This window comes from Pristis pectinata, chromosome 29 (genome assembly GCF_009764475.1).
Source record: "Pristis pectinata isolate sPriPec2 chromosome 29, sPriPec2.1.pri, whole genome shotgun sequence".
NCBI classification, from domain to species: domain Eukaryota; kingdom Metazoa; phylum Chordata; class Chondrichthyes; order Rhinopristiformes; family Pristidae; genus Pristis; species Pristis pectinata.
The window spans coordinates 4,488,675-4,512,293 of record NC_067433.1 but is presented as its reverse complement, the minus strand read 5'-3'; the positions used below and the strand labels follow the sequence as shown (position 1 = coordinate 4,512,293).

At 49.3% G+C, this 23,619-nt stretch overlaps 1 protein-coding gene across 1 annotated transcript in view; it reads right to left on the bottom strand.

The window, feature by feature from the left end:
• The window catches only part of LOC127584243 (calsenilin-like), an 88,987-nt gene extending 65,368 nt beyond the window's left edge, over positions 1-23,619 (bottom strand). Inside the window, exons 1-2 of the mRNA XM_052040879.1 lie at positions 23,520-23,619; positions 17,088-17,256 (exon numbers count right to left, since the gene is read on the bottom strand). Of these exons, the coding sequence (XP_051896839.1) occupies positions 17,088-17,211 (124 nt within the window). The 5' untranslated portion in view covers positions 17,212-17,256; positions 23,520-23,619. The remainder of the gene's footprint in view (positions 1-17,087; positions 17,257-23,519) is intronic.

Below are 23,619 nucleotides of genomic sequence, written 5' to 3'. Positions count from 1 at the left end.
GCCTCATGCTCCTCACCTTAAACCCACGTCCACTGCTTTTAGATGTAAAGGCACAATGGGACGACCTGCCTACCCTGTGTTTTGGAATATCACCAGCACTCCCACTCTCAGCCTCTCAGCCATTCCCAGTGCTGGCAATCTGTATAAACAATGCTAGCAGACACACCCATACCCAATGCACACAGTTTTTTTTCCAAGGGAAAGGGAATCAAGAATCAGAGGGCATGGATTTAAGGTTGGAGGGTGAGGGGAGATTTAACAGGGACCTGAGGGGCAACTGCTTCACCCAGAGGGTGGTCCGTATGTGGAACGAGCTGCCAGAGGAAGTGGTTGAGGCAGGTACATTAACAACATGGACAGGAAAGGTTTAGAGAGATACAGGCCAAACACGGGCAAATGGGAGTAGCTCAGATAGGCACCTTGGTCAGCATGGACGAGTTGGGCTGAAGGGCCTGTTTCCGTGCTGTATTACTCTATGACTCTATACCCACCAGCAGACTCTGCAACCAAAGCAGACCCACAGACTGAAGTGTGATCTGTGGTGTGACTGGGAACACATTGAAAAATCTCCAGTTACTGACTATTAATCCACGGGCATGATTCGAGTGATTTAATTACTCAGTCAACAGTTTTGCATCTACTTTGAGATTTGCAACACATTACCTCCCCGCTTATCTACAGTAGTGAAGTGCAGAGCACAAAAGGCACTACGTCAGGGCTCCAGACTGCACAAGGTGATATCTCAGGGAAACATTTGATGACGGAGGAGAGATCCTTTATACGACCTGCAAACTGATGTTAGACTTCACCCATGCACTCTTGATATTTACTTAAAGTCATTTTCAAACACCAAACACAATGCTGGCAAAATTAGATAACACAGTGTTATCGGAGTGCATTCAGAGGCAAATCCCGAACACAGGGTCTCTTCCTTCTGCTGAAAAACTTCCCCAGGGTGCCTGAAGTACACACAAAGGAACAGGCTGAACAAACGACAAGAGCCTGATTCTGGATGCATTGAGTTTAACCTGTCAACAGATGACGTTCATTACATAACGTCACTGTGCTCCCTTCGAGCTGAAGTCTTTTCTTCAGGTCAGGGCTGTTCTTTCATCATATACAGGGAGGGAGAGAGAGGGAGAGAGAGAGAAATAACTAATATTTCAGGTCAGGGACCCTTTCAGAACTGGTTTTGATGCTTCTCTCCCCACAGATGCTGCCTGACCTGCTGATTCTTATTCAAGCAGTCATCATGTGCTCTACAAATAACGAAGCAGATTTGACAAGAGTCATACAGCACCGAAACAGGCCCTTCGTTTGGTCCTTCCTGTCCATGCTACTATCAAGAACCCATCTACAACAATCCCATTTACCAGCACTGGGTCTGCAGCCTTCTCTGCCCTGGTGATTCAAGTGTTTGTCTTGATAGTTCTCAAATGCTTTGAGAGTCTCTGCTGCCTCCACCACCACCCCAGGCAGTGCGTTCCAGATTCCAACCACCCCCTGGGTGAAAAAGTTCTTCCTCAGATCTCCTCTAAACCTTTTACCTCTTACCTTAAACACATGCCCTCTAGTTCTAGATATCTTTGTTGGGGGATCATTTCTTACTACCTGCCCCATCTCTACCCCTCCTGATTTTGTATTCCTCTATCAGGGTCCCCCCTCAGCCCCCACCACTCCAGGGAGGACAACCCCAACCTATCCAGTCTCTCCTCATACCTCAGCCTCTCCTTCCCAGGCAACCTCCTGGTGTGCAGAATGATGATGGACAATGCCACATACCGGACTCGAGACTGCACTGTGTAAGTCTGGCTACCAGTCACCAGCATGGACATTTCAGGCTGACAAATTCTGATGATATGCAATCTGTTTTCTCTGCAGAGAAGCTGGAGGATGTATGCGATGAACTGGACGTATCCACAACAGCAGTGAAAGGATGGAATTTGTGGTTTAAAGAACCTCAGAGTCGTAGAGTAATACAGCACGGAAACAGGCCCTTCGGCCCAACTCGTCCATGCCGACCATGGTGCTCACCAAGCTAGCCCTAATTGCCCATGTTTGGCCCATATCCCTCTAAACCCCTCCTATCCATGTACTTCTCCAAATGTCTTTTAAATGTTGTTATTGTGCCTGCCTCAACCACTTTCTCTGGCAGCTCATTTCATGTACATACCAGCGTGAAGAAGTTGCCCCTCAGGTCCCTTTTAAATCTTTCCCCTCTCACCTTAAAGCTGTGCCCTCTAGTTTTTAGTTCCCCTTCCCTGGGAAAAAGACCCTATCTATGCCCCTCACGACTTTATACAACTCTATGAGGTCGCCCTTCAATCTCCTACTTTCCAAGGAATAAAGACCTAGCCTGTCCAACGTCTCCCTATAACTCAGGCCCTCGAGTCCTGGCAGCATCCTAGTAAATCTCCTCTGCACTCTTTCCCAGTTTAACAATGACTTTCCTATAACAGGGTGACCAAAACTGCTCACAGTACTCCAAGTGCAGTCACACCAATGCCTCACCAGCGGTCTCTACCATGCTGAACCTGTCAACGGCTGCCTGTTCACTGAGTGAGAGTTGGAGATCCCACCGAGTACCGAATGCACCATTAAATGGGGCAAGAGGCAGAGATCATTCCAGGCAATGCCAAACCACTGAAGGGCGTGGGAGACGTGCTCTGTTCCCGCTGTTGGCAGACTGGGCAGAAGATAATGTAAAAGAAAGAACGGTGAAGATGTGGATGGATTTCATCAGAGACTGTTCGGGAAAGTAACAAACTTCAAGAAGGCTCTAGCAGCAGTGAGGAGAGGGACCAAGAACAACTCAACAAGTCCCTGCAGGGCTGTCAGGGCCATCACTGTCCTCTCCCAGGTTAACGCCACAGGACTGAGGACCCAGTTACACTCCATCAGCTCATCTCGCTCACATTCCCCACACCAGACTCCTGAAACAGATGGGCTGTTTTGAACTCCATCACGGCAAGAGGTTACCTGGAAGACAGAGGAAACAATACCAGGATGTTCTCAAAGTCTCACTGAAAAAGTGTAACGTTCCCACCATCGCATGGGATTGACCGCTCAACATGAAGGAACATTTGGGATGGGATTGAGAACCTTGAGTTCATGCACGGGGAGCACACAGAAGCCCTATATAAACAGTGGAAGGACTGCACCATGTCCCAAACCAACAGGCCACCTGTCCCATCAACACCTCCTGCCCCCAACTTCAATGAGTCTGCAGGTCCCACACTGGCCTTGTTAGCTACATAACCATCCATAAAACTGGACTGGAAGCAAGTCACCCTCAATCCCCAGGGACTGCCGAAGGAGGAAAGGTTGTGAAGGCATAAGGACAGGAACTGCTTGAAACACTCAGCAGGTCAGGCAGCATCTGTGGAGGGAGAAACAGAGTCAATGTCTCAGGTCCAAGACGCCACGTCAATTCATTCTGTTTCTTTCTCCACAGACGCAGTTAATAGAAGCTCGATATTATCACACTTAATAGAAGCTTGATATTATTGCACTTAATTAGAGGTGTTTATTAACGCACTTAACAAGAGGCTGATATTACCAGTCAATAAGAGCTCCACACTACAGCAGTTAGCAGAAGGCTGGTAACACTTTTCCGCAATCTTGTCCATGACTCGGCTGCAAATTTTTGAAACTGGTGCTGCCCAGGCTAATCTGACAGCACCTCCCAAACGTACGACTTCTACCAAGCACAATGGCAGGAGGTGCAGGGGAACATCACCACCTGCAGGGTCCCCTCTAGGGTCCATCCCGGGCACAACCCTCCCCACCATCACGGACATCTTCAAGAGGCGATGCCTCAGGAAGGTTGCATCCATCACTAAGGACCCTCACCATCCGCGACATGCCCTGTTCTCATTTCTACCATCGGAGAGGAGGTACAGGAGCCTGAAGACCCACACTCAATGATTCTGGAACAGCTTCTTCCCCTCCGCCATCAGATTTCTGAACGGTCCATGAATCCATGAACACTACCTCGTTTTTCCTATTTTTTGGCACTATTACTTATTTTTGTTATTTAGAGTAACCTTATATCTTTGCACTGTACTGCTGCGCAAAACAACACATTTCACGTCATCTAAGTCAGTGATAATAAACCTGATTCTGATCTGCCTGGACAGCACGCAAACAAAAACTTTTCCCTGTATCTCAGTACATGTGACAATAATAAACCAATTACCAGTTACCATCCTAACTTGGAAATATGCAACTTGTCCTTTATTGTCACTTGATCTAAATCCTGGAACTCCATCCCCAAGAGCACTGTGGGAGACCTTCACCAGAAAAACAGAACCAGTTCAAGAAGGCAGCTCACCACCGCCTTCTCAAGGGCATTCAGGGATGAGCATTAAGTTCTGACCTTGTGGGGATGTCCACATCCTATGCATGAATGCATCAACCCAGAACACTCCCAAACAGAATCAGCTCTATTGACCAAACTTCACACTACTTTAGTTTCTGTTTTGTTCAAACACTAGAGAAAAAATATATTTGACAGTTCTCTTCACCACCTCTGGAGGTCTCCAAGTGCTCTGGGAGTGTTGCTAGCTGTGCATGAAGTGATGTCTACATCTCTGATCCAAATCGAGCCTACCTCCAGCTGGGAAAGGGGAGAGGGAAGGGGGGTGAGGAGAGGGGGAAACGGGGGAGAGGGAAATGGGGGAGAGGGGAGGGGGAGAGGGGAGGAGGAGGGGGAGGAGGAGAGGGGAGGGAGAGAGGGGAGGAGGAGGGGAGGGGAGAGGGGAAGGGGAGGAGAGGGGGAGGGGAGGGGGAGAAGGGGAGGGGAAGGGAGAGGGGAGGAGGAGAGGGGAGGGAGAGAGGGGAGGGGAGAGGGAGGGAGAGAGGGGAGGGGAGAGGGAGAGGGGGAGGGGAGGGGAGAGGAGGGGGAGAGGAGATGGAGAGGTGAGAGGGGCAGGGGAGAGAGGGAAGGGGAAAGGGGCTGGGGAGAGGTAAACACACCATATACACTGGTTCATCCATTCTGTCAGTCACATCCAGCAAGAGCTCCACAAATTACTCAGACATGATTTCTCTTTCCTAGGTCCATACTGACTCTGCTCAGCCCTGTTACACCTTTCTAGGTGCTCTGTCATTATATCCTCTATCACAGGCTCTAGCATTTCCCCACCACTGACATTAAGCTGCCTGGTCAGTTGTCCCCTGTTTTTCCTCTTGCTCCTATCTTATATAATGGGATGACATTTGCTCTCCCCTTCACATTGCACACCCCCTTCCCAGTGGTGCTGTTACGTCCTCGGACTCTTAATTCTATTCTGTTATTCTGTTTAGTATTTCTTTTTCCACTACTTTGGTTTGCACTACTATCTTTGCGCCTTCCTGTTGTTTTGTGCCCATCTCTGTATTCATTGGTGTGTTTACTATTACCAGGTAAACCATTCCAGAATCCATAGAATTTTGAAAGATAGTGGCCAATGCTTCTCATAGAGCAGATAAATTTAAAAACAACACAGGGTAAACTCTCAGACTGTATTCTTTGCCCGACTGCTCAGTAACACCACTCTGACCCCGCTCGTGTTTAACGCACTTCCTTGCATCTTTTACCACTGTTCTGCAGTCCAAAGTGACTTCCTGTGGGGGTTGGGCCACAGCCACATTGCCCTTGCTGGTTGCATGGAGGTGGATCGAAGGTGTCAGGTCTTTTGAGGAGGGTGACACGTTACGCTGCGTTAACACTTCGTAAAATGTGGGAAAGGTTTCAGATTGCAGGGGTTGCGAAGATCTGAAGGTGGTCGGGGCAATGATCACAGAGCGATCGCTCTCGATATGTCGGACTACACCAGACCCAGATACAAAGTGAGCAAACACCTGTAATGTCCTGAGTCATGAGTTCAAATCCCAACATTACAGCTGGTGAGGGTTAAATACCATTAATGAAGTAATTCTAAATAAAGATCTTAATAACAGTGACCACTGTAATCTAGTTCACTAATGCCTTCCAGGCTAGAAAATCTGCCATCCTTATCCAGTCTGACCTATATGTGACTCCAGACCCAGTAGTGTGTCAGAGTTACAGAGACATACAGCACAGAAACAGGCCCTTCAGCCCATCAAGTCTGCACCAACTATCAAACACCCTTCGAGGCCAATCCTACACTTATCCATTTTATTCTCCCCACAATCCCATCAACTCCCCCAAGATTCTACCCCTCACCTACACACTAGGGCCAGTTTTTAGCAGCCAATTAATCTAATTGCGATGTGGGAGGGAACCGGAGCAGCTGGAGGAAACCCAGTCACAGGGAGAATGTGCAGACTCCACACAGACAGCACCAGAGGTCGGGATTGAATCCGGCTCTCTGGAGCTGTGAGGCAGTGGATCTACCAGCTGCGCCACTAGTTATTGACTCTTAAACTGCCTTCTCAGTTCTGAGGCAATTAGGGATGGGCAATAAATGCTGGCATTGCCAGTGACGTCCACATCCTGTGAACGGGGAAATAGAAATGTAACCAGCTTTAGGGACCTGAGGGTGTTGGGGGACTGATTCACCTGAAGCTTGGATCACTATGGATGCAGTGTGTGTAATGTGGACCAGGAGATGGGACGTGAAGGACCCCTCAGCTCACTGGTGTCTAAGTCCATAGTCCACACACAGGAGACCATTCAGTCCACCGTGTTCGCACCACCCGCTGTTGATTCCCCCTTCCCCACTCCTGGTCTACAGCCCTGAATTTCGGGGGTTCAAGACCTCATTCAGGTGCTTTCCCAATGTGGAGAGGGTTTCTGCTTCCACCGTGCTATCAGGCAGTGAGTTCCAGCCCCAACCACTTGTTGGGCAAAGTTGGTCCCATCTAACCTTTCTATCAAATCCTTTAAGTATCTGCTTCCTGGTGATTGTCCTGCTGAGGGAAGCAGGTTCTTTCTATTACCATGGCTACACCTCATAATGGTGTTCTCCTCAATTAAACCTCTCCTGAAAGCAAGTCTCTCCTTACAGCCAGAATTCCCCAGCGCTGGCAGCATCCTCAAACCTCCCCTGTCTCCTTTGCCAGCACTGGGGTGTGGTGACCAGAACCCTACACGGTGCTCCAGCTGAGGCCCAACCAATGTTTAGTCCGGTCCCACCTCTTGTATTCTGTTTAATCCACAGAACCATTCCCAACGGCCTCTCTTTATCCAAGTTATAGAGTTACGGAGTCATAAAGTCTTACAGCATGGAAACAGGCCATTGGGCCCAGTACGTCCATGCTGACCCGCAGGAACCCATCCGTAATAATCCCATCTTCCAGCACTTTGTCCATAGCCTTCAATACCCAACCGGTTCAGGTACTTGTCCAGACACTTTATAAATGTTGTCAGCAACACAGGTTCCACCACCCTCTCTGGCAGTGTGTCCCAGGTATTTACCGCTCTCTGGATGAAGAGAATTCAGTGTTCATGCCATTAGGCTGCAAGGTTCCAAGACAGAAAATGAGGAGCTGTTCCTCCAGTTTGTGCTTGGATTTCTCCTGGCAGTGGAGGAGACCGAGGACTGACATATCCGTGATGGAGTGGGAGGGGGACTTGAAGTGACTGGCAATGGGGAGATGCAGATCGCGGTTACAGATGGAGTGCAGGTGTTCTGCAAAACGGTCACGTAGTCTACGTTTGGTCTCACCACACTTGGAGCACTGAATGCAGTAGATGATATTAAGGGAGATGCAGATAAACCTCCATCTCACCTGAAAGGACTTTTTGGGTCCCTGGATGGAGGTGATGGCAACCTTAACTGGATCAACACGACCTACAGGTTACATACGGGTTAGGAAGTTGTGAGCGTGCTATGTTGGCGCCGGAAGTGTGGTGACACTTGCGGGCTGCCCCCAGAACACTCGACGCAAAAGATGCATTTCACTGTGTGTTTCAATGTACATGTGACTAATAAAGAGATCTGATCTTAGCTACTTCAGCCACACCACGAGCTCCTCACCATCACCGGGTTCTGTAACTAGTACTAACCACGTTACTAAAGCCCCCACACTCTGAGCCCAGTGACTGTTGCCCGGTGTGTGCTCTCTGCTGTACCTGAGTGCCGATGTTTGGAGCTGCTGGATTTCCGTTGTTCCCCAGCCGGCATGCAGCGCTGCCCTCTGTGGCTGAGGTGCCGGCGGGCCTCTGTGGAGAGCTTGGCTGCCAGTCCTCCCATGTCCACAGCGCGAACGTCAGGCTGGCTGAGAGCCTGGTGAGTGAGGCAGCTGAGACAACCTTTGCCTGCTCTCCTGCAGCAGCACTGTCGTCACTTGCTGCTGAGTTATCCGGTGCTGACAGGGTTTGACGCGCGGCTCCTGCCCACCACTGAACAACGAGTTCCGTTAAAACAGGTGAGGTGTGCTTGGTGGCATTCGAGTTGTTATTGCCCAGTGGCCCTTCAGCCCCCCACACCCCCCCAACCCCAAATCCGTGCCAAACATCAAGCGCCCATTAACATAGATCACATTTCATTCTCCCCCACAAATGTCTCCCCACAGATTCTCCCACTCACCTCCACACCAGGGGCAATCTTTGCACCTTATTGTCTGCCTGCACTGTACTTTCTCTGTAACTGTAACACTTTATTCTGCATTCTGTTATTGTTTTCCCTTGTACTACCTCAATGCACTGAAGTGTATTGGTATTGGTCTATTATTGTCACTTGTACCGAGATGCAGTGAAAAACTTGTCTTACAAACCAATCGTACAGATCAATTCATTACACAGTGCAGTTACATTGGGTTAGTACAGAGTGCATTGATGTAGTACAGGTAAAAACAATAACAGTACAGAGTAAAGTGTCACAGCTACAGAGAAAGTGCAGTGCAATAAGGTGCAAGGGGAAACAATAACAGAATACACTGTTATTGAGGTCGACTACCTCGATGTACTGACGTGATAAAATGATCTGTATGGACAGCATGCAAGACAAGGTTTTTCACTGTGCCTCGGTACCTGTGACAATAATAAACCAATTTACCACTTTTTTTGGGATGTGGGAGGAAACCGGAGCACCCGGGGGAAACCCACACAGTCACAGGGAGAACATGCAAACTCCACACGGAGGTCAGGATTGAAGCTGGGTGTCCGGAGCTGTGAGGCAGCAGCTCTACCCGCTGTACCACTGTGCTGCCAATAATTGTCCAGCAAATGGGAAATGTATGCAGTATTTCTTTCCCCTGGGTCACCAACATAATCCCTCAGCCAATACTATTGCTTTGTTAATTTGTAGCCTTGAGAAGGCATGTTTTTCCCAATGTCTTGTGGTCCTGCCTGTGTGCTGGGGGCAGCACCTCAGCTCCCAGCTCAGTGGGTTGGGGAATTGCTATTGCAGTCTAATCCCCTCTAGTTGCAGGAGTCTGAGCCCCCAACAGGCTTCTTCCCCTCGTCCTTCCTCCTCACCCCTCGCTCCCTCATCAACCTTGCCCTTGCTGCTGGTGCCTCTACACCTACATTCACAGGCACTCCTTACTGCTGAGCATCCAAGCGTCTCATCTCGATGGTACTTGCAACCTCCGCACCTGGGATTTCTCCCCGGATCCTCCAACTCCGCACCTTATCGCTGTCGTCATCCCCGACTCTGGGACAGCACAGTGGTGGAGTTAGTGGAACCGCTGCCTCACTGCTCCAGAGACCCGGGTTCGATCCTTACCTCGGCTGCTGTCTTTGGGGTGTTTGCATGTTCTCCCTGTGACCGTGTGAGTTCTCCCATCCCCTCGGGCGCTCCTGCTTCCTCCCACATCCCAACAACATGTGGGTTGGCAGGTTAATTGGCCGCCGCAAATTGGCCCTAGTGTGTGGTAGAATCTGGGGGGAGTTGAAGGCATTTGTGTGTAGGATTGGTGTAAATGGGTCGGCACAGACTCGGTGGGCCGAAGGGCCTGTCTCCATGTTTCATGACTCTATGACCATGTGGCTATGAAACGTCGGCCATCGGCCTTCCACTGTCACGAGGTTTCCAGACAGCGTCTGATGTCGGCACTGCGTGACCAGAAATTTCTTCCAATAAACATTGGGAAGACTAAAGCCATCCGATCCCCACCACAGGTACTTTCCTCTCTACCTCTCTTCCTGCAGTCAGACCAGGTATTCACCATCTTGGTGTGGGGGAGCGGGGCTTCTGGCCCCTCATCCTCTCCATCAGCAACCCCTGTCGTTGTCCCAAAGCACAGCTGGGCAGCTTCCCAGCCCCCAACCTCCCTGGACTGCAGCTCATACACAACACTGTGGCCAGTACCCCGAGCCCCTCAATACCACCCAGCCTCTGAGCTCACTGAACGACAATGGCTTCCCTTCCTTCAAAGACTCAAATTTAAAATCCTCAACCTTGATTTCAAATCCCCCAGTCATTTCAACCTCCCTTTCTTCATGATCTCATCCTCTGCAACTGCTTATACCCCAGTCACCTCCTTAAACCTCTCTACCTCATTTCCTCCTTTAGATATTCCTTAAAATCTGCCTGACATCTTATAGAGTCATAGAGTCACACAGCACGGAAAGAGGCCCTTCAGTCCAACTGGTCCATGATGACCAAAATTCCCATCTAAGCTAGTCCCATTTGCCCGTGGTTGGCTTATATCCCTCTAAACCTTTCCTATCCATGTACCTGTCCATGTTGTTAATGTACGTGCCTCAACCACTTCCTCTAGCAGTTCATTCCATATACAGACCACCCTCTGGGTGAAAAAGTTGCCCCTTAGGATCCTATTATTTCCCCTCTCACCTTAATACCTCTGCGCTCTAGTTCTTGATTCCCCAGCCCTGGGAAAAAGACCACGCACATTCACCCTGTTGATGCCCCTCGTGATCCTATACACCTCTATGAGCTCACCCCGAGTCTCCTGTGCTCCAATGAATAAAGTCCTAGCCTGTCCAACCTCTCTCTATAACCCAGTCCCTCAAGTCCTTCTGTAAATTGGGGTCAAACTTAGTCCAATTCTGTTCTTGTGAAACAGCCCGGGATATTAAAACTGCCATAAAAATTGAAGTTACTGCTGCCTTCATCCTATTTCTGAAAGGGAATTATTTGGTTCCTGCATGCCAGCTGATATCTTGAATCATTTTATGAACACTGTTCACAAGGCGACAAGACCATAAGATACAGGAGCAGAATGAGGCCATTCGGCCCATTGAGTCTGCTCTGCCATTCAATCGTGGCTGTTTTTTTTCAACCCCATTCTCCGGCCTTCTCCCTGTAACCCTTAACCCCCACCCCCCCTTACCAATCAAGAACCTGTGCCTTAAATACTCGCAATGACGGCCTCCTCAGCCCTCCCTGGCAATGAATTCCACAGATTCACCGCCCTCTGGCCGAAGAAATTGCTCCTCATCCCAGTTCCAAAGTGACGTCCCTTTATTCTGAGGTTGTGCCCTCATTATTCCCAGTTCATTCAGCATTCTGTGTGGAATAAAGAAAGTTTGTCCCGCCTGTCACTGGGGGTAGTGTGCTATGAGTCTGGCGGTTTCACAGTTAAATCCTCAGCCCCTCACCTCTAACCCCTAGCCTTTACTCAGTCCTCGCTTCTATCGAGTGAAGGTTGCTGCAGCACCACAGATGTCCTTCATGTGCGTTTCATCCTTTTATCTACAAACTCAAAGCATAACATGAAAGTTGGTGTGCAAATAAACAGAGACCAAGGCGGTTCCTGTTTAGTACACAGCTGGTGCTCTGACATCACACCCCAAGCATCAATAATACAAATACCAACCCACATGGAGCTGGCTTAACAACCAAAAGCAAAGGTGAGTGATACCAGTGGAACCTGTTTATTCTCTCAGTTCTGCGAGGCTTTGAAGGAACATAACCATATCCTCCTTCAATATTCCATCTCCTCCCACCCTCCACACAACTTAATTTGTCCTCCCTTCTGCCTCGCAATCACTGAAGCTTCGAACCATGGTCGCACAGCACAGCAACAGGCCCTTCGGCCCTCCACGTCCATGCTAACCATTTTGCCCATCTACACCAATCCCATTTGCCAGCATTAGGACCGAGTCCTATCCCCAGATGAAGGGTCTCGACTTGAAACGTTGACAGTCCATTTCTGTCCATTTCTGGAACGAGCTGCCAGAGGAGGTGGTAGGAGCAGATACAATTGCAACATTCAAAAGGCATGTGGACAGGTACTTAGATAGGAAAGGTGTAGAGGGATACAGTATGGTAGGTGTAGAGGGCAGGCACGGTAGTGTAGCGGTTAGCATAACGCTATTACGGCGCCAGCGACCCAGGTTCAATTCCGGCCACTGTCAGTAAGGAGTTTGTACGTCCTCCCTGTGTCTGTGTGGGTTTCCTCCGGGTGCTCCGGTTTCCTCCCACATTCCAAAGACATACGGGTTAGGAAGTTGTGGGCGTGCTATGTTGGGGCCGGAAGCGTGGCGACGCTTACGGGCTGCCCCCAGAACACTCTACACAAGAAGGTGCATTTCACTGTGTCTTTCAATGTACATGTGACTAATAAAGGTATCTTATCTTATCTTATCCTAATTCAGACAAATGTGATGGGCATCAGGGTCGGCATGGATGAGGTGGGCCAGAAGGACCCGTTTCTGTGCTGTACGATTCTAAAATTCGATAGCCTATGTGCAGTCAGCCCATTTGAGACTTGACAGAAGAGATTTACAAGACAGCAGGTTGTGTCCAATTCCTCGTGTTACACTGAAGGTGACACAAAGGTTTCTCAGAAAATATTTCCTGGTTTTCTTCCAAGGATGAGCCATTACAGCTGGAAGTATTGATCGGAGAAGCTGGAATTACCTTCCTGAGAGCAGAGAAGGCTTGCAGGAGATTTGAAAATTGTGGATTAGTTTTGTGAAAATAATTAGGAAGGTTTCCAGCGGCTGAAGCATCAATAACTCGAGGGCGCAATTTTACAGCAGATGTCAAAGTCAGTAGCAAAAGCAAAAGGAAAGCGTAGACTTCAGTTGTGACTTTCTCAGCCCCAGGATTTCCCCAGACTTCATTGTCAATGAAAAGCAGGTCCTGTTGTAATGTGGAAGACGCAGCAGCCAAGTTGTGCAAGCTCCCACAAACAGCGGTGTGACAATCTCAGGACAATCTGTTTTAATAAAATCTAGCCAGCCTATACAACACGACACAGACTTTACAACATCAACAACTAATTACACAGACGAAGGAGAGACGAGAGACTCCAGATGCTGGAATCTGCTGGAGGAATTCAGCAGGTCAGGCAGCATCTGTAGAGGGAGGTGGACAGTTGACGTTTCGGGTCGAGGCCCTCGATCTGGAGTCCACACAGACAAAGGGGGCTTAAATGCTCCTTAACTGCCCATTGAAGAAAGTCCCTCTGTTCCGCCCACTGCCCGTCCCACCCCGCCACTGCGGCTCCTCCCATATCTCAGGGTTCAACAACAACTCCTTCCCCACTGCCACCAGGTTCCTGAACCGACCTGAAAAACCCCAACACTACCTCAGGCCCTCCCTCTCTCTCAATCTTGCACTGGTGTCATGTTTATTTTGTTGGTTTTTTTGCACGTCTAAGTTATGTATAATTTATGTTAATTTAAGTTTGTCCACTGTCTGTGAAGGTGATGGAGGCAGGGACTCACAACATTCAAGATGCACCTGGATGAGCACTTCAATCACCAAGGCATACTATGCGAGGGACCAAGTGGTGGTAAATGGGCTTAGTATAGATAGGTACTTGCTGGTTGGCATGTACATGGTGGGCTAAAGGCCTGCCTCTGTGCTGCATGGCTCCATGACTCCATTCACCACCCTCTGCCTCAAGAAGTTTCTCTTTATTTCAGTTCCAAGCAGCCTACCACATCCTATCCCTGGTTCTCAACTCCTCAGCTGGGGGAGCATCCTCCCTGCATCCAACATATTGAGTCCTGTAAGGATGTCAAGTCTCAGTGAGATCTCCTCTCACTCTCAGCTGTCACTGTAGTTGGGAAAATGCTTGAAGTTACCATGAAGGAAGAAATAGCGAGACATCTGGATAGAAGTGGTTCCATCAGGCAAACACAGCATGGATTCAGGAAGGGCAGGTCCTGTTTGACAAACTTATTGGAGTTCTTTGAGAATATAATGAGTGCAGTGGATAGAGGGGAACAGGTGGATGTTGTATACTTGGATTTCCAGAAGGCTTTCAATAAGGTGCCACATAAAAGACTTATCCATAAGGATGCACGGAGTTGGGGGAAGGTATCAGCATGGATAGAGGATTGGTTAACCAACAGAAGGCAGAGTGTTGGGATAAATGGGCGTTTCTCTGGTTGGCAATCAGTGGTGAGCAGGGTGCCGCAGGGGTCAGTGCTGGGCCAGCCACTGTTCATGATATACATTAACGATTTGGAAGAGGGGACCGAGTGTAGTGTATCTGAGTTTGCTGATGACACTAAATTGAGTGGAAAAGCAAATTGTGCAGAGGATGCGGAGAGTCTGCAGAGAGATATAGATGGGTTAAGTGAGTGGGCAAGGGTCTGGCAGATGGAGTACAATGTTGGTAAATGTGAGGTCATCCACTTTGGAAGGAAAAATGGAAGATTATTATTCAAATGGTGAAAGATTGCAGGATGCTGTTGTGCAGAGGGACTTGGGAGTGTTTGTGCATGAATCGCAAAAGGTTGGTTTGCAGGTGCAACAGGTTATCAAGAAGGCAAATGGAACGTTGGCCTTCATTGCTGGAGGGATTGAATTTAAGAGCAGGGAGGTTATGCTGCAACTGTACAGAGTACTGGTGAGACCACACCTGGAGTACTGCGTGCAGTTCTGGTCTCTTTACTTGAGGAAAGATACACCGGCTTTGGAGGTCGTGCAAAGGAGGTTCACCAGGTTGATTCCAGAGATGAGGGGGTTAGCCTATGAAGAGAGATTGAGTTGCCTGGGACTGTACTCACTGGAATTCAGAAGAATGAGAGGGGATCTTATAGAAACATATAAAATTATGAAAGGAAGAGACAAGAGAGAGGCAGGAAGGTTGTTTCCACTGCTAGGTGAGACTAGAACTAGGGGACATAGCCTCAAGGTTCAGGGAAGCAGATTTAGGATGGAGATGAGGAGGAACTGCTTTTCCCAGTGAATCTGTGGAATTCTCTGCCCAGGGAAGCAGTAGAGGCTACCTCATTAAATATATTTAAGACACAGATAGATTTTTGCATAGTAGGGGAATTAAGGATTATGGGGAAAAAGGTCAGTGGATCTGAGTCCAAGACCAGATCAGCCATGGTCTTATTGAATGGCGGAGCAGGCTCGACGGGCTAGATGGCCGACTCGTGCTCCTATTCCTTATGTTCTCAATTCTAAAAAATACAGACCTGGCCAACTCAATCTCTGGTCATGTTTGACTTGATACCCCGGAAACCCCTTGATACCCCTGCAACACACCATTTGTCCTCATAAATGCTTGTTGTACCTGGAGTGACTTGTGCACAAAGACACCAAAGACACCAAGGCCTTTCCGATCACAGCCAACAGAGACTCAGAGACCAATGGTCTCCTCTCTGGAATGAATCAACAAAACACGGACATAGTCAACACTTCCCAATCTGTCACCGTTTAGAAATACTCGGTACTCCTGGTTTTTTTTTGCACCAAAGTAGATGAACTCACATTTTTCCTCATTATGTTCCATCTGCCACTCATTCAGCATATCCACATCTCCTTGAAGCATCTTTACATCCTCTCTACACACACTTCCACCCAGTTTAGTATCGTTAACAAACGTGGAAAGATAACATTTACTTCTCCTCGGCCAAGTCATTGATGTCGATCCCAAGTGGCTTCTCTCTGTTTGAAGCATTCTGTTTTCTACTCTTCCCACCCAAGTGAACAACCTTGTATGTTCCCACATCGCTGCCCTTTCTGAAACTCTTGTTCATGTACAATAGGGCAACCTTCAGAAGGAGACTACAGTGCGCTGAAGTTACAATTCAACATCAGCGAGCAGGGATGAATTTTGGCCCACCTGCAGGTCACCTCCCACTTGGCCTTGTAATCATTGACTTTTGTGGCTTTTTGGATAACTTTTGTGTGTCCAGATTCTGTTCTAACTCCATCTACAAGTTTGCAGATGATACCACTGTAGTGGGCCGTATCTCAAGTAATGATGAGTTGGAGTACAGGAAGGAGATAGAGAGCTTAGTGATCTGGTGTCATGACAACAACCTTTCCCTCAATGTCAGCAAAACAAAAGAGCTGGTCATTGACTTCAGGAAGGGGGGCAGTACACAAGCACCTGTCGACATCAACGGTGCTGAGGTTGAGAGGGTTGAGAGTTTCAAGTTCCTAGGAGTGAACATCACCAACAGCCTGTCCTGGTCCAACCACATAGACGCCATGGCTAGTGCCTCTGCTTCCTCAGGAGGCTAAAGAAATTTGGCATGTCCCCTTTGATACTCACCAACCTTTATCAATGAACCACAGAAAGCATCCTATCGGGATGCATCATGGCTGCTCTGCCTGGGACCACAAGAAACTGCAAAGAGTTGTGGACACAGCTCAGTACATCACGGAAACCAGCCTCCCCACTGTGGACTCTGTCTATACTTCTCGCTGCCTCAGTAAAGCAGCCATCATAATCAAAGACCCCATCCACTCGGGACATTCTCTCTTCTCCCCTCTCCCATCAGGCAGAAGATACAAAAGCCTGAAAGCACATACCACCAGGCTCAAGGACAGCTCCTATCCCGCCGTTATAAGACTATCGAATGGTTCCCTAGTATGATAAGATGGACTCTTGACCTCACAATCTACCTTTCACCTTATTGTCTACCTGCACTGCACTTTCTCTGTAGCTGTGACACTTTATTCTGCATTCTGTATTGCTTTACCTTGTGCAGCCTCAATGCACTGTGTAATGAATTGATCTGTACGAACGGTATGCAAGACAAGTTTTTCACTGTACCTCGGTACAAGTGACAATAATAAACCAATACCAATTCAAATTCAATTCAACTTTCACCTCTGAACTATTAATCCTCCTTCCAGTTTTTTTCCAATTTACACGTCACAACCCATCATCACTTTGAACATCCTGTATTAAATCCTCCCCACCCCCTCTCCTGTCTCTCAGTGATAGACAATATAAGCACAGTGGTTTTGTGCATCCAAGCTCAGTGGGGTGACTTGTGGATATCATACCTGTTCTGTGCGGGATCGCACGACTAACGATCCACTTCACCAGGCAACATTCCATCAGTGCTTTCTTGGAGATTTGAGGCCTTTGCCAGGTTGCAGTGTCTTTCTTCAGCACGGATTCTCCCATTGCGGCAGAGTGTCCAAGCTGGCTGCCTTCAGGCTGCCTCCTGACCTGGGAACAGCAGCACAAAGTCTGCATCAATGCAACCCAACACCTCCTTATTCTCTCTTTCCTTATCTGTCTCGACCTATTACCCACCAGCCAGTCTCCTGACTCCACACCTCCTCCACCTGCCTCGATCATCTCCCTCCTCACCTGAGTCCACCCGTCACCTGCCAGCCCCTGCCACGCCCCTCCTTCTCTTTATAATGGATATCTCCCGCCTATATTCTCAATCCCTGTGTAGAACCGTGACCTGAAACGTCAACCAGAGAGAAAGGGACAGTTGATGTTTAGGGTCGAGACCCTTCATCTGGAATGGACATCTCTTCACAGATGCTGCCTTACCCACTGAGCTCCCCCAGCCATTTGTTTTTTGCTCCAGATTTCAGCATCTGCAGTCTCTTGTGTCTCAGGGGTTCAAATCCTGCTCCAGAGACTCAAAACTAGAATATGGGCTTCCACTCCCGTACATTTTTGGGAACCGTGAGTCTGTTGCCAGGAAGTGTCTGGAGGAGATCACTTCTCTTGCAAGGAGAGGGCTGTCAGAAGAACATAGGAGCAGTAGGCCACGGCCCCTCAAGCCTGGCCCGCCATTCATGGCTGATCTGCCCCAGGCCTCAACTCCTCTGCTGTGCCAGTTCCCTGCAGCCCTCAATTGAGAAGGTGTCAGAGGTGCTGTCCTTTGCATGAGATGTCCTCCCAGCTGTCTCTTTTGAAGGTGAACAGGAAAATCTTCCCAGGGCCCTGTCAAATCTTGCAGTTGTACAGGACGTTGGTGAGGCTGCACTTGGAGTGTGTTCAGTTTTGGTCACCCTGCTTTAGAAAAGATACTATTAAGCTGGGAAGCTCGCAGAGGAGATTGACGAGCATGTTGCCAGGACTGGAGGTCGAGGTTGGGCAGGCAGGGACTTTATTCCTTGGAGCACAGGACAATGAGGGGTGATCTTATAGAGGTGTATAAAATCATGAGGGGCGCAGAGAGGGTGAATGCACACAGTCTTTTCCTCACGGTTGGGGAATTGAGAATGAGAGGGCATAGGTTTGTGAAAGGGGAGAGATTTAATAGGAACCTGAGGGAAACTTTTGCCACAAGGGTGTTGTGTACATGGAACGAGCTATCAGCAGAAGTGGTTGAGGCAGGTACAATAATGACATTTAAAAGATATTTGGACAGGTACATGGTGAGGAAAGGTTTAGAAGGACATGGGTCAAATGGGACTAGCTTAGATGAGCATCTTGGTTGGCATGGACCAGTTGGGCCTGTTTCCATGCTGCATGACTCTATGACTCCAAACAATCGTTCCTCGATGCAACTCACTAAAACAGATTATCTGGTCATTATCACTCTGCTGCTTGCTGGGCACAATTTGATGACTGAGTTTCCTACATAACTGGTGACTACACTTCAAAAAGCACAGCATGACTGTCATCCAGAGGTCACAAAACAGAGATGTAAATCTCCATCTTGCATCCCCCACCCAGTAACTTTCACAGTTCTCTGGGATGGGCCGACGATCGCCCCAATGTATACGTCCGTCAGCAATGTGTGGCAGGAAGATGGGCTTGTGGCAAGGACAATACACTAAGGCAAGGCACAACAAACAGTCTGCTGGAGGAACTCAGCGGGTCGAGCAGCAACTGTGGGGGGGGGGGGGGGGTTGGGAAGGAACTGTTGACATTTCAGGTCAAGACCCTGCATCAGGACTGAGAGTGGAGACGTGAGGGTCAGTACAGAGGGGGAGGGGTGTGGTGAGAAAGGAGTCCGAGGCAATGGGTGGACTGAGGAGGGGTGTAAGATGGCGCAGGTAGTGGCAGGTAGGGGAGGGGAGTGGGGGCGGAGTTGGGAGACAGTGGCAGGTGAATTGATAGACAGAGGTAGACAGAGAGAGAGGAATAAGGGAAGTAAAACAGAGGGAGCAAGGTGGGGGGAGGGCAGTGTGAAGATTGGAGACAGCAGCTTCTCCTCCTTATACTGGGTCTCTCCCCTCTCAGTCCTGAGGCAGGGCTTCGACCTGAAACGTTGACAATTCCTTTCCTCCCACAGATGCTGCTCGAGTTCTACCAGCAGATTGGTTGTTGCTCCAGATTCCAGCATCCGTGGTCTCTCATGCCTCTAACGTGAGGAGAAGGCTGGATGAGGAGATAAATTTTTGAAAGATCAGGGAACTGAGGGCTAAGGTGAACCGGCACAGGAGAGATGAGGCCTGGGGCAGATAATCCATGATCGTATTGAATGGTGGGGCAAGCATGAGGGGCAAAATGACCTACTCCTGTGCTCTATTGACAGCCCCTTCCTTGAAAGAGAAGCGATCTCCTTCAGACTCTTCCTAGCAACTGATTCGTGGTTCAAATTGACGTCTGACATTAGGTGAGGTAGAGAAGGCAGCTCCTGCACTATTCTCCTGCAGTGCTCCAGAACCACCCACCATCCATGCTACCAGGTACAGAAGCCTGAAGTCCCACACCACCAGGTTCAAGAACAGCCTCTTCCCTTCAACCATTCAGTTCTTGAACCAACCGGCACAACCCTAATCGCCACAGTTTAGCAACACTATGACCACTTTGATCACTTTGCACTAAAATGGACTTCATTTTTTATGTTCTATTTGTGTTTTTATCTTGTAAAAATTGTGTATAATTTATGTTTAATTTAAGTTTTTCTTGTGAATGCTGCTGATATGATGCTGTGTGCCTGTGATGCTGCTGCAAGTAAGTTTTTCATTGCACCTGTGCACACATGGACTTCTGCATATGACAATAGACTCGACTTTGACTTTAACTGTGAAACCATTCCAAGCTCTGCTGCCAGATTGGGTTTGATTCAGCCTTTCACCTGCACTTGCTCCCAAACCCCTTCCTGCCTCCCATTACACTGTGGGTCCAATTAGCTTCCTGGTGCCAGGACTGGGTGGCGAGGCTTGACTGGGCCTCAGCTGGAGGTAGCCTCCTCTGGCACCCTGCCCCTGAATACCTTGGGGGTATTCAAACAGATTAAAATGAAAACATTCACCACCTACCTACACACTTTTATTCCCTCACAAGAACTGGGGTCACCTTTCCCACTCCACCCTCCCTGCATGGAGTGGAGGCCAGAGGCAGAGGGTGTCTTGACCTTATCTGGAGTGGTAACTGCTGTTCCCCCGGTGAGTTGGGCAGTGGATGTTGAGATATGTTAGCATTTGGCCTGCTCATTACACTGCTGGAGTTGTCTGAGCTTCCACAGAAATCCAAGCCGAGCCAAGGCCCGGATGACCGATGTCGGAGTTTCCCAAAGGAACCAGGCAGCCTGGTTCAGAGTGAGTGAAACTACATCCAGGGCCCTGTTCATCTACTGACCTGGTGCTGATCGTTCGACAGCAGCTCCTCACACACACCACCCTCATGGCAAATCAAGATGAATTTATTGTCGTGTAAACAAGTACAGTGAGGTACGGGTACAATGAAAAACTTGCTTGCAGCAGTATCACAGGTGCATAGTTACAGACAACACAGAATATAAATTATACATGTTCAAACCACTCTGCCACCTCCCCGTCTCCTCCAACTCCACAAACCCTCACACCCGTCCTATGACCTTGCACCTTATTGTCTACCTGCACTACACTTCCTCTGTAGCTGTGACACTTTACTCCGCATTCTCTATTGTTTTACCTTGTACGACTTCAATTCATTGTTTAATGGATTGATCTGTACGATCGTATGCAAGAAGTTTTTCACTGGACCTTGGTACGAGTGACAATACTAAACCAATTCCAGTTTGTCCTCTTGCAAGTTCAGTTTTAAACTACCTCGGCACTGGTACCTGTCTTCTGTGAGTCAGAATCCAAAACATCTGGGAGCTGAAAGTTCTCTGTTCCCCCACCTCTTTCTCCCCTTTAAATCCTCTCTTTTTGCTTTTGCTGGGTGCCTGACCTTGGTTGGTCACTGCTGGGGGAGCGTTACTCCGTGTAAGACACTGGGCGAATAGGGAGCGGTGCTGTTCCCAGCACCTGTAACAGAGGCTTCACCGTGGCCAGCTTACTGTCGGGGTAGATCCTGCTGACCCTCGGCACCCAGTGCAGGGTCCACGTCTCATTGCTGGACTCCAAGGGCAAGACGCACAAGGTTGTTGGGAGGTGAAAGGGAACCGGGTAGAGCAAGAAGATCAGGGGAAACGTAGCCGTAACGGGAGGGGGGGAGGGGGAGGGAGAGAGGTTGTGAGGCGGGGAGAGAGACGGGGGGGGGGATGCAAGAAAAGAGGACGAGGAGGAGGGGTGAAAGAAAGGGGTGAGAGCGAGAGAAGGGGAAGAGAGATGAGAAGGTGGGTGGAGAGAAGGGGAGAGAGGGGAGAGAGAGAAAGGGAGAGAGGGAAGGGGAAGGGGAGAGAGAAGGAGAGAGGGGGAGACAGAAGGGGAGAGAGAGGAGGGAGAGAAGGGGAGAGAGGGAAGGGGGATAGAGAAGGGGAGAAAGAGAAGGGGAGAGCAGGGGAGAGAGGGAAGGGGAGAGAGAGGAGGGGAGAGAGAGAAGAGAGAGAAGAGGGAGACAGAGAAGGGGAGAGCAGGGGAGAGAGGGAAGGGGAGAGAGAAGGGGAGAGAGAGGAGGGGAGAGAGAAGAGGGAGAGAGAGAAGAGGGAGACAGAGAAGGGGGAGAGAGAGGGAAGGGGAGAAGGAAGGGTGAGAGGGAAGGGGAGAGAGGGAAGGGGGAGAGAGGGGAGAGAGAAGGAGGGGGGGGGGGACAGAAGGGGAGAGAGAGGAGGGAGAGAAGGGGAGAGAGGAAAGGGGGATAGAGAAGGGGAGAAAGAGAAGGGGAGAGCAGGGGAGAAAGGGAAGGGGAGAGAGAGGAGGGAGAGAGAGAAGAGGGAGAGAGAGAAGAGAGAGAAGAGGGAGACAGAGAAGGGGGAGAGAGAGGGAAGGGGAGAAGGAAGGGTGAGAGGGAAGGAGAGAGAAGGGGAGAGGGAGGTGGGGAAGAAAGAGCACAGAGAAGAAAAAAATCTGGGGAAGAGGGGTAGAAAGGGTGTAGAGAGCAAAAAGAGGGTAAGAGAGAGGCAGGGAAAGGAGAGATGGGGAAGGGGAATAGAGGGGGAAGGGATGAGAGAGAACTGGGGGAGCACATCTTCAAGAGGCAGTGCCTCAGGAAGGCAGCATCCATCATTAAGGGCCCTCACCACCCAGGACGTGCCCTCTTCACCTTACTGCCATCAGAGAGCCTGAAGACCCACACTCAACATTTCAGGAACAGCTTCTTCCCCTCCGCCATCAGATTTCTGAACAGTCCATGAAGGGTAAAAACAACAGCAGACTACAGAGTAAAGTGTCACAGCTACAGAGGAAGTGCAGTGCAGATAGACAATAAGGTGCAAGGTCACAAAGAGGTAGATTATGAGGTCAGAGTCCATCTCATCGTATAAGGGAACCGTTCAATAGTCTTATCACCGTGGGGTAGAAGCTGTCCTTGAGCCTGTTGGTCTGTGCCCTCAGGAACTGTTCTTCCCCTCCACCATCAGATTTCTGAATGGTCCATGAACCCATGAACACTACCTCGTTATTCCTCTTTTGCACTATATTTATTTTTGTAACTTATAGTAATTTTTATGTCTTTATGTCTTGCACTGTACTGCTGCCACAAAACAACACATTTCACGACATACGTCAGCAATAATAAACCTGATTTTGATTCTGAATGGGGGAGGATGAGGGGTGGGCAAGAGAGCATGGTGGGGGGGGGGGGGGGGGGGGGGGGGGGAGGGGAAGCAGAGAAAGAGACAGAGGCAGACCAACAGACAGACAGAGACCGAGACAGGGAAGCAGGGGCCAGAAACAGAAACAGACAGACAGACAGAGACAGAGAGAGACCGAGACAGAGAGGCAGAGGCAGGGAGACAGAGGCAGGGAGACAGAGACAGTAACAGAGAGACTGGGAGGAAGCACAAATACTGCATAGCAGATAATTACTTCAGGGACACAAGACAGGAGGGATGGGAGAGGGACAAGGGTTCTTTGGAGAATCCTTCTCAGCAGCAGATCATGAATACCACCGGCAGAAGCTACTCCCGTTGGGAATAAACCTATATTTAGAACAGGACAATTGCTGCTCTGTCGGGCAAATGGCTGGTGCTAGAACCGTGAGCAGCTTGTGAAACAGGAAGCCAGCAATACTGACAAAATCGGGGAGATATCTATCAGCAGAAACAGGGCAATCAGCCGCACACAATGCTGAAACTGACGTCCAATCAATGGTTAATTTGTACAACATGGGGCACTGCCAACAGGTCACGATAGAGCTGCAATTCTTACCCGATGATCAGTCCTGGCCTCTGCTTCACATCAATCCCCAGGCAGAAACCTCTGTGCACCAGGCGCCAGCCACCATCTCTGACTCACTGTGTCACTGTTC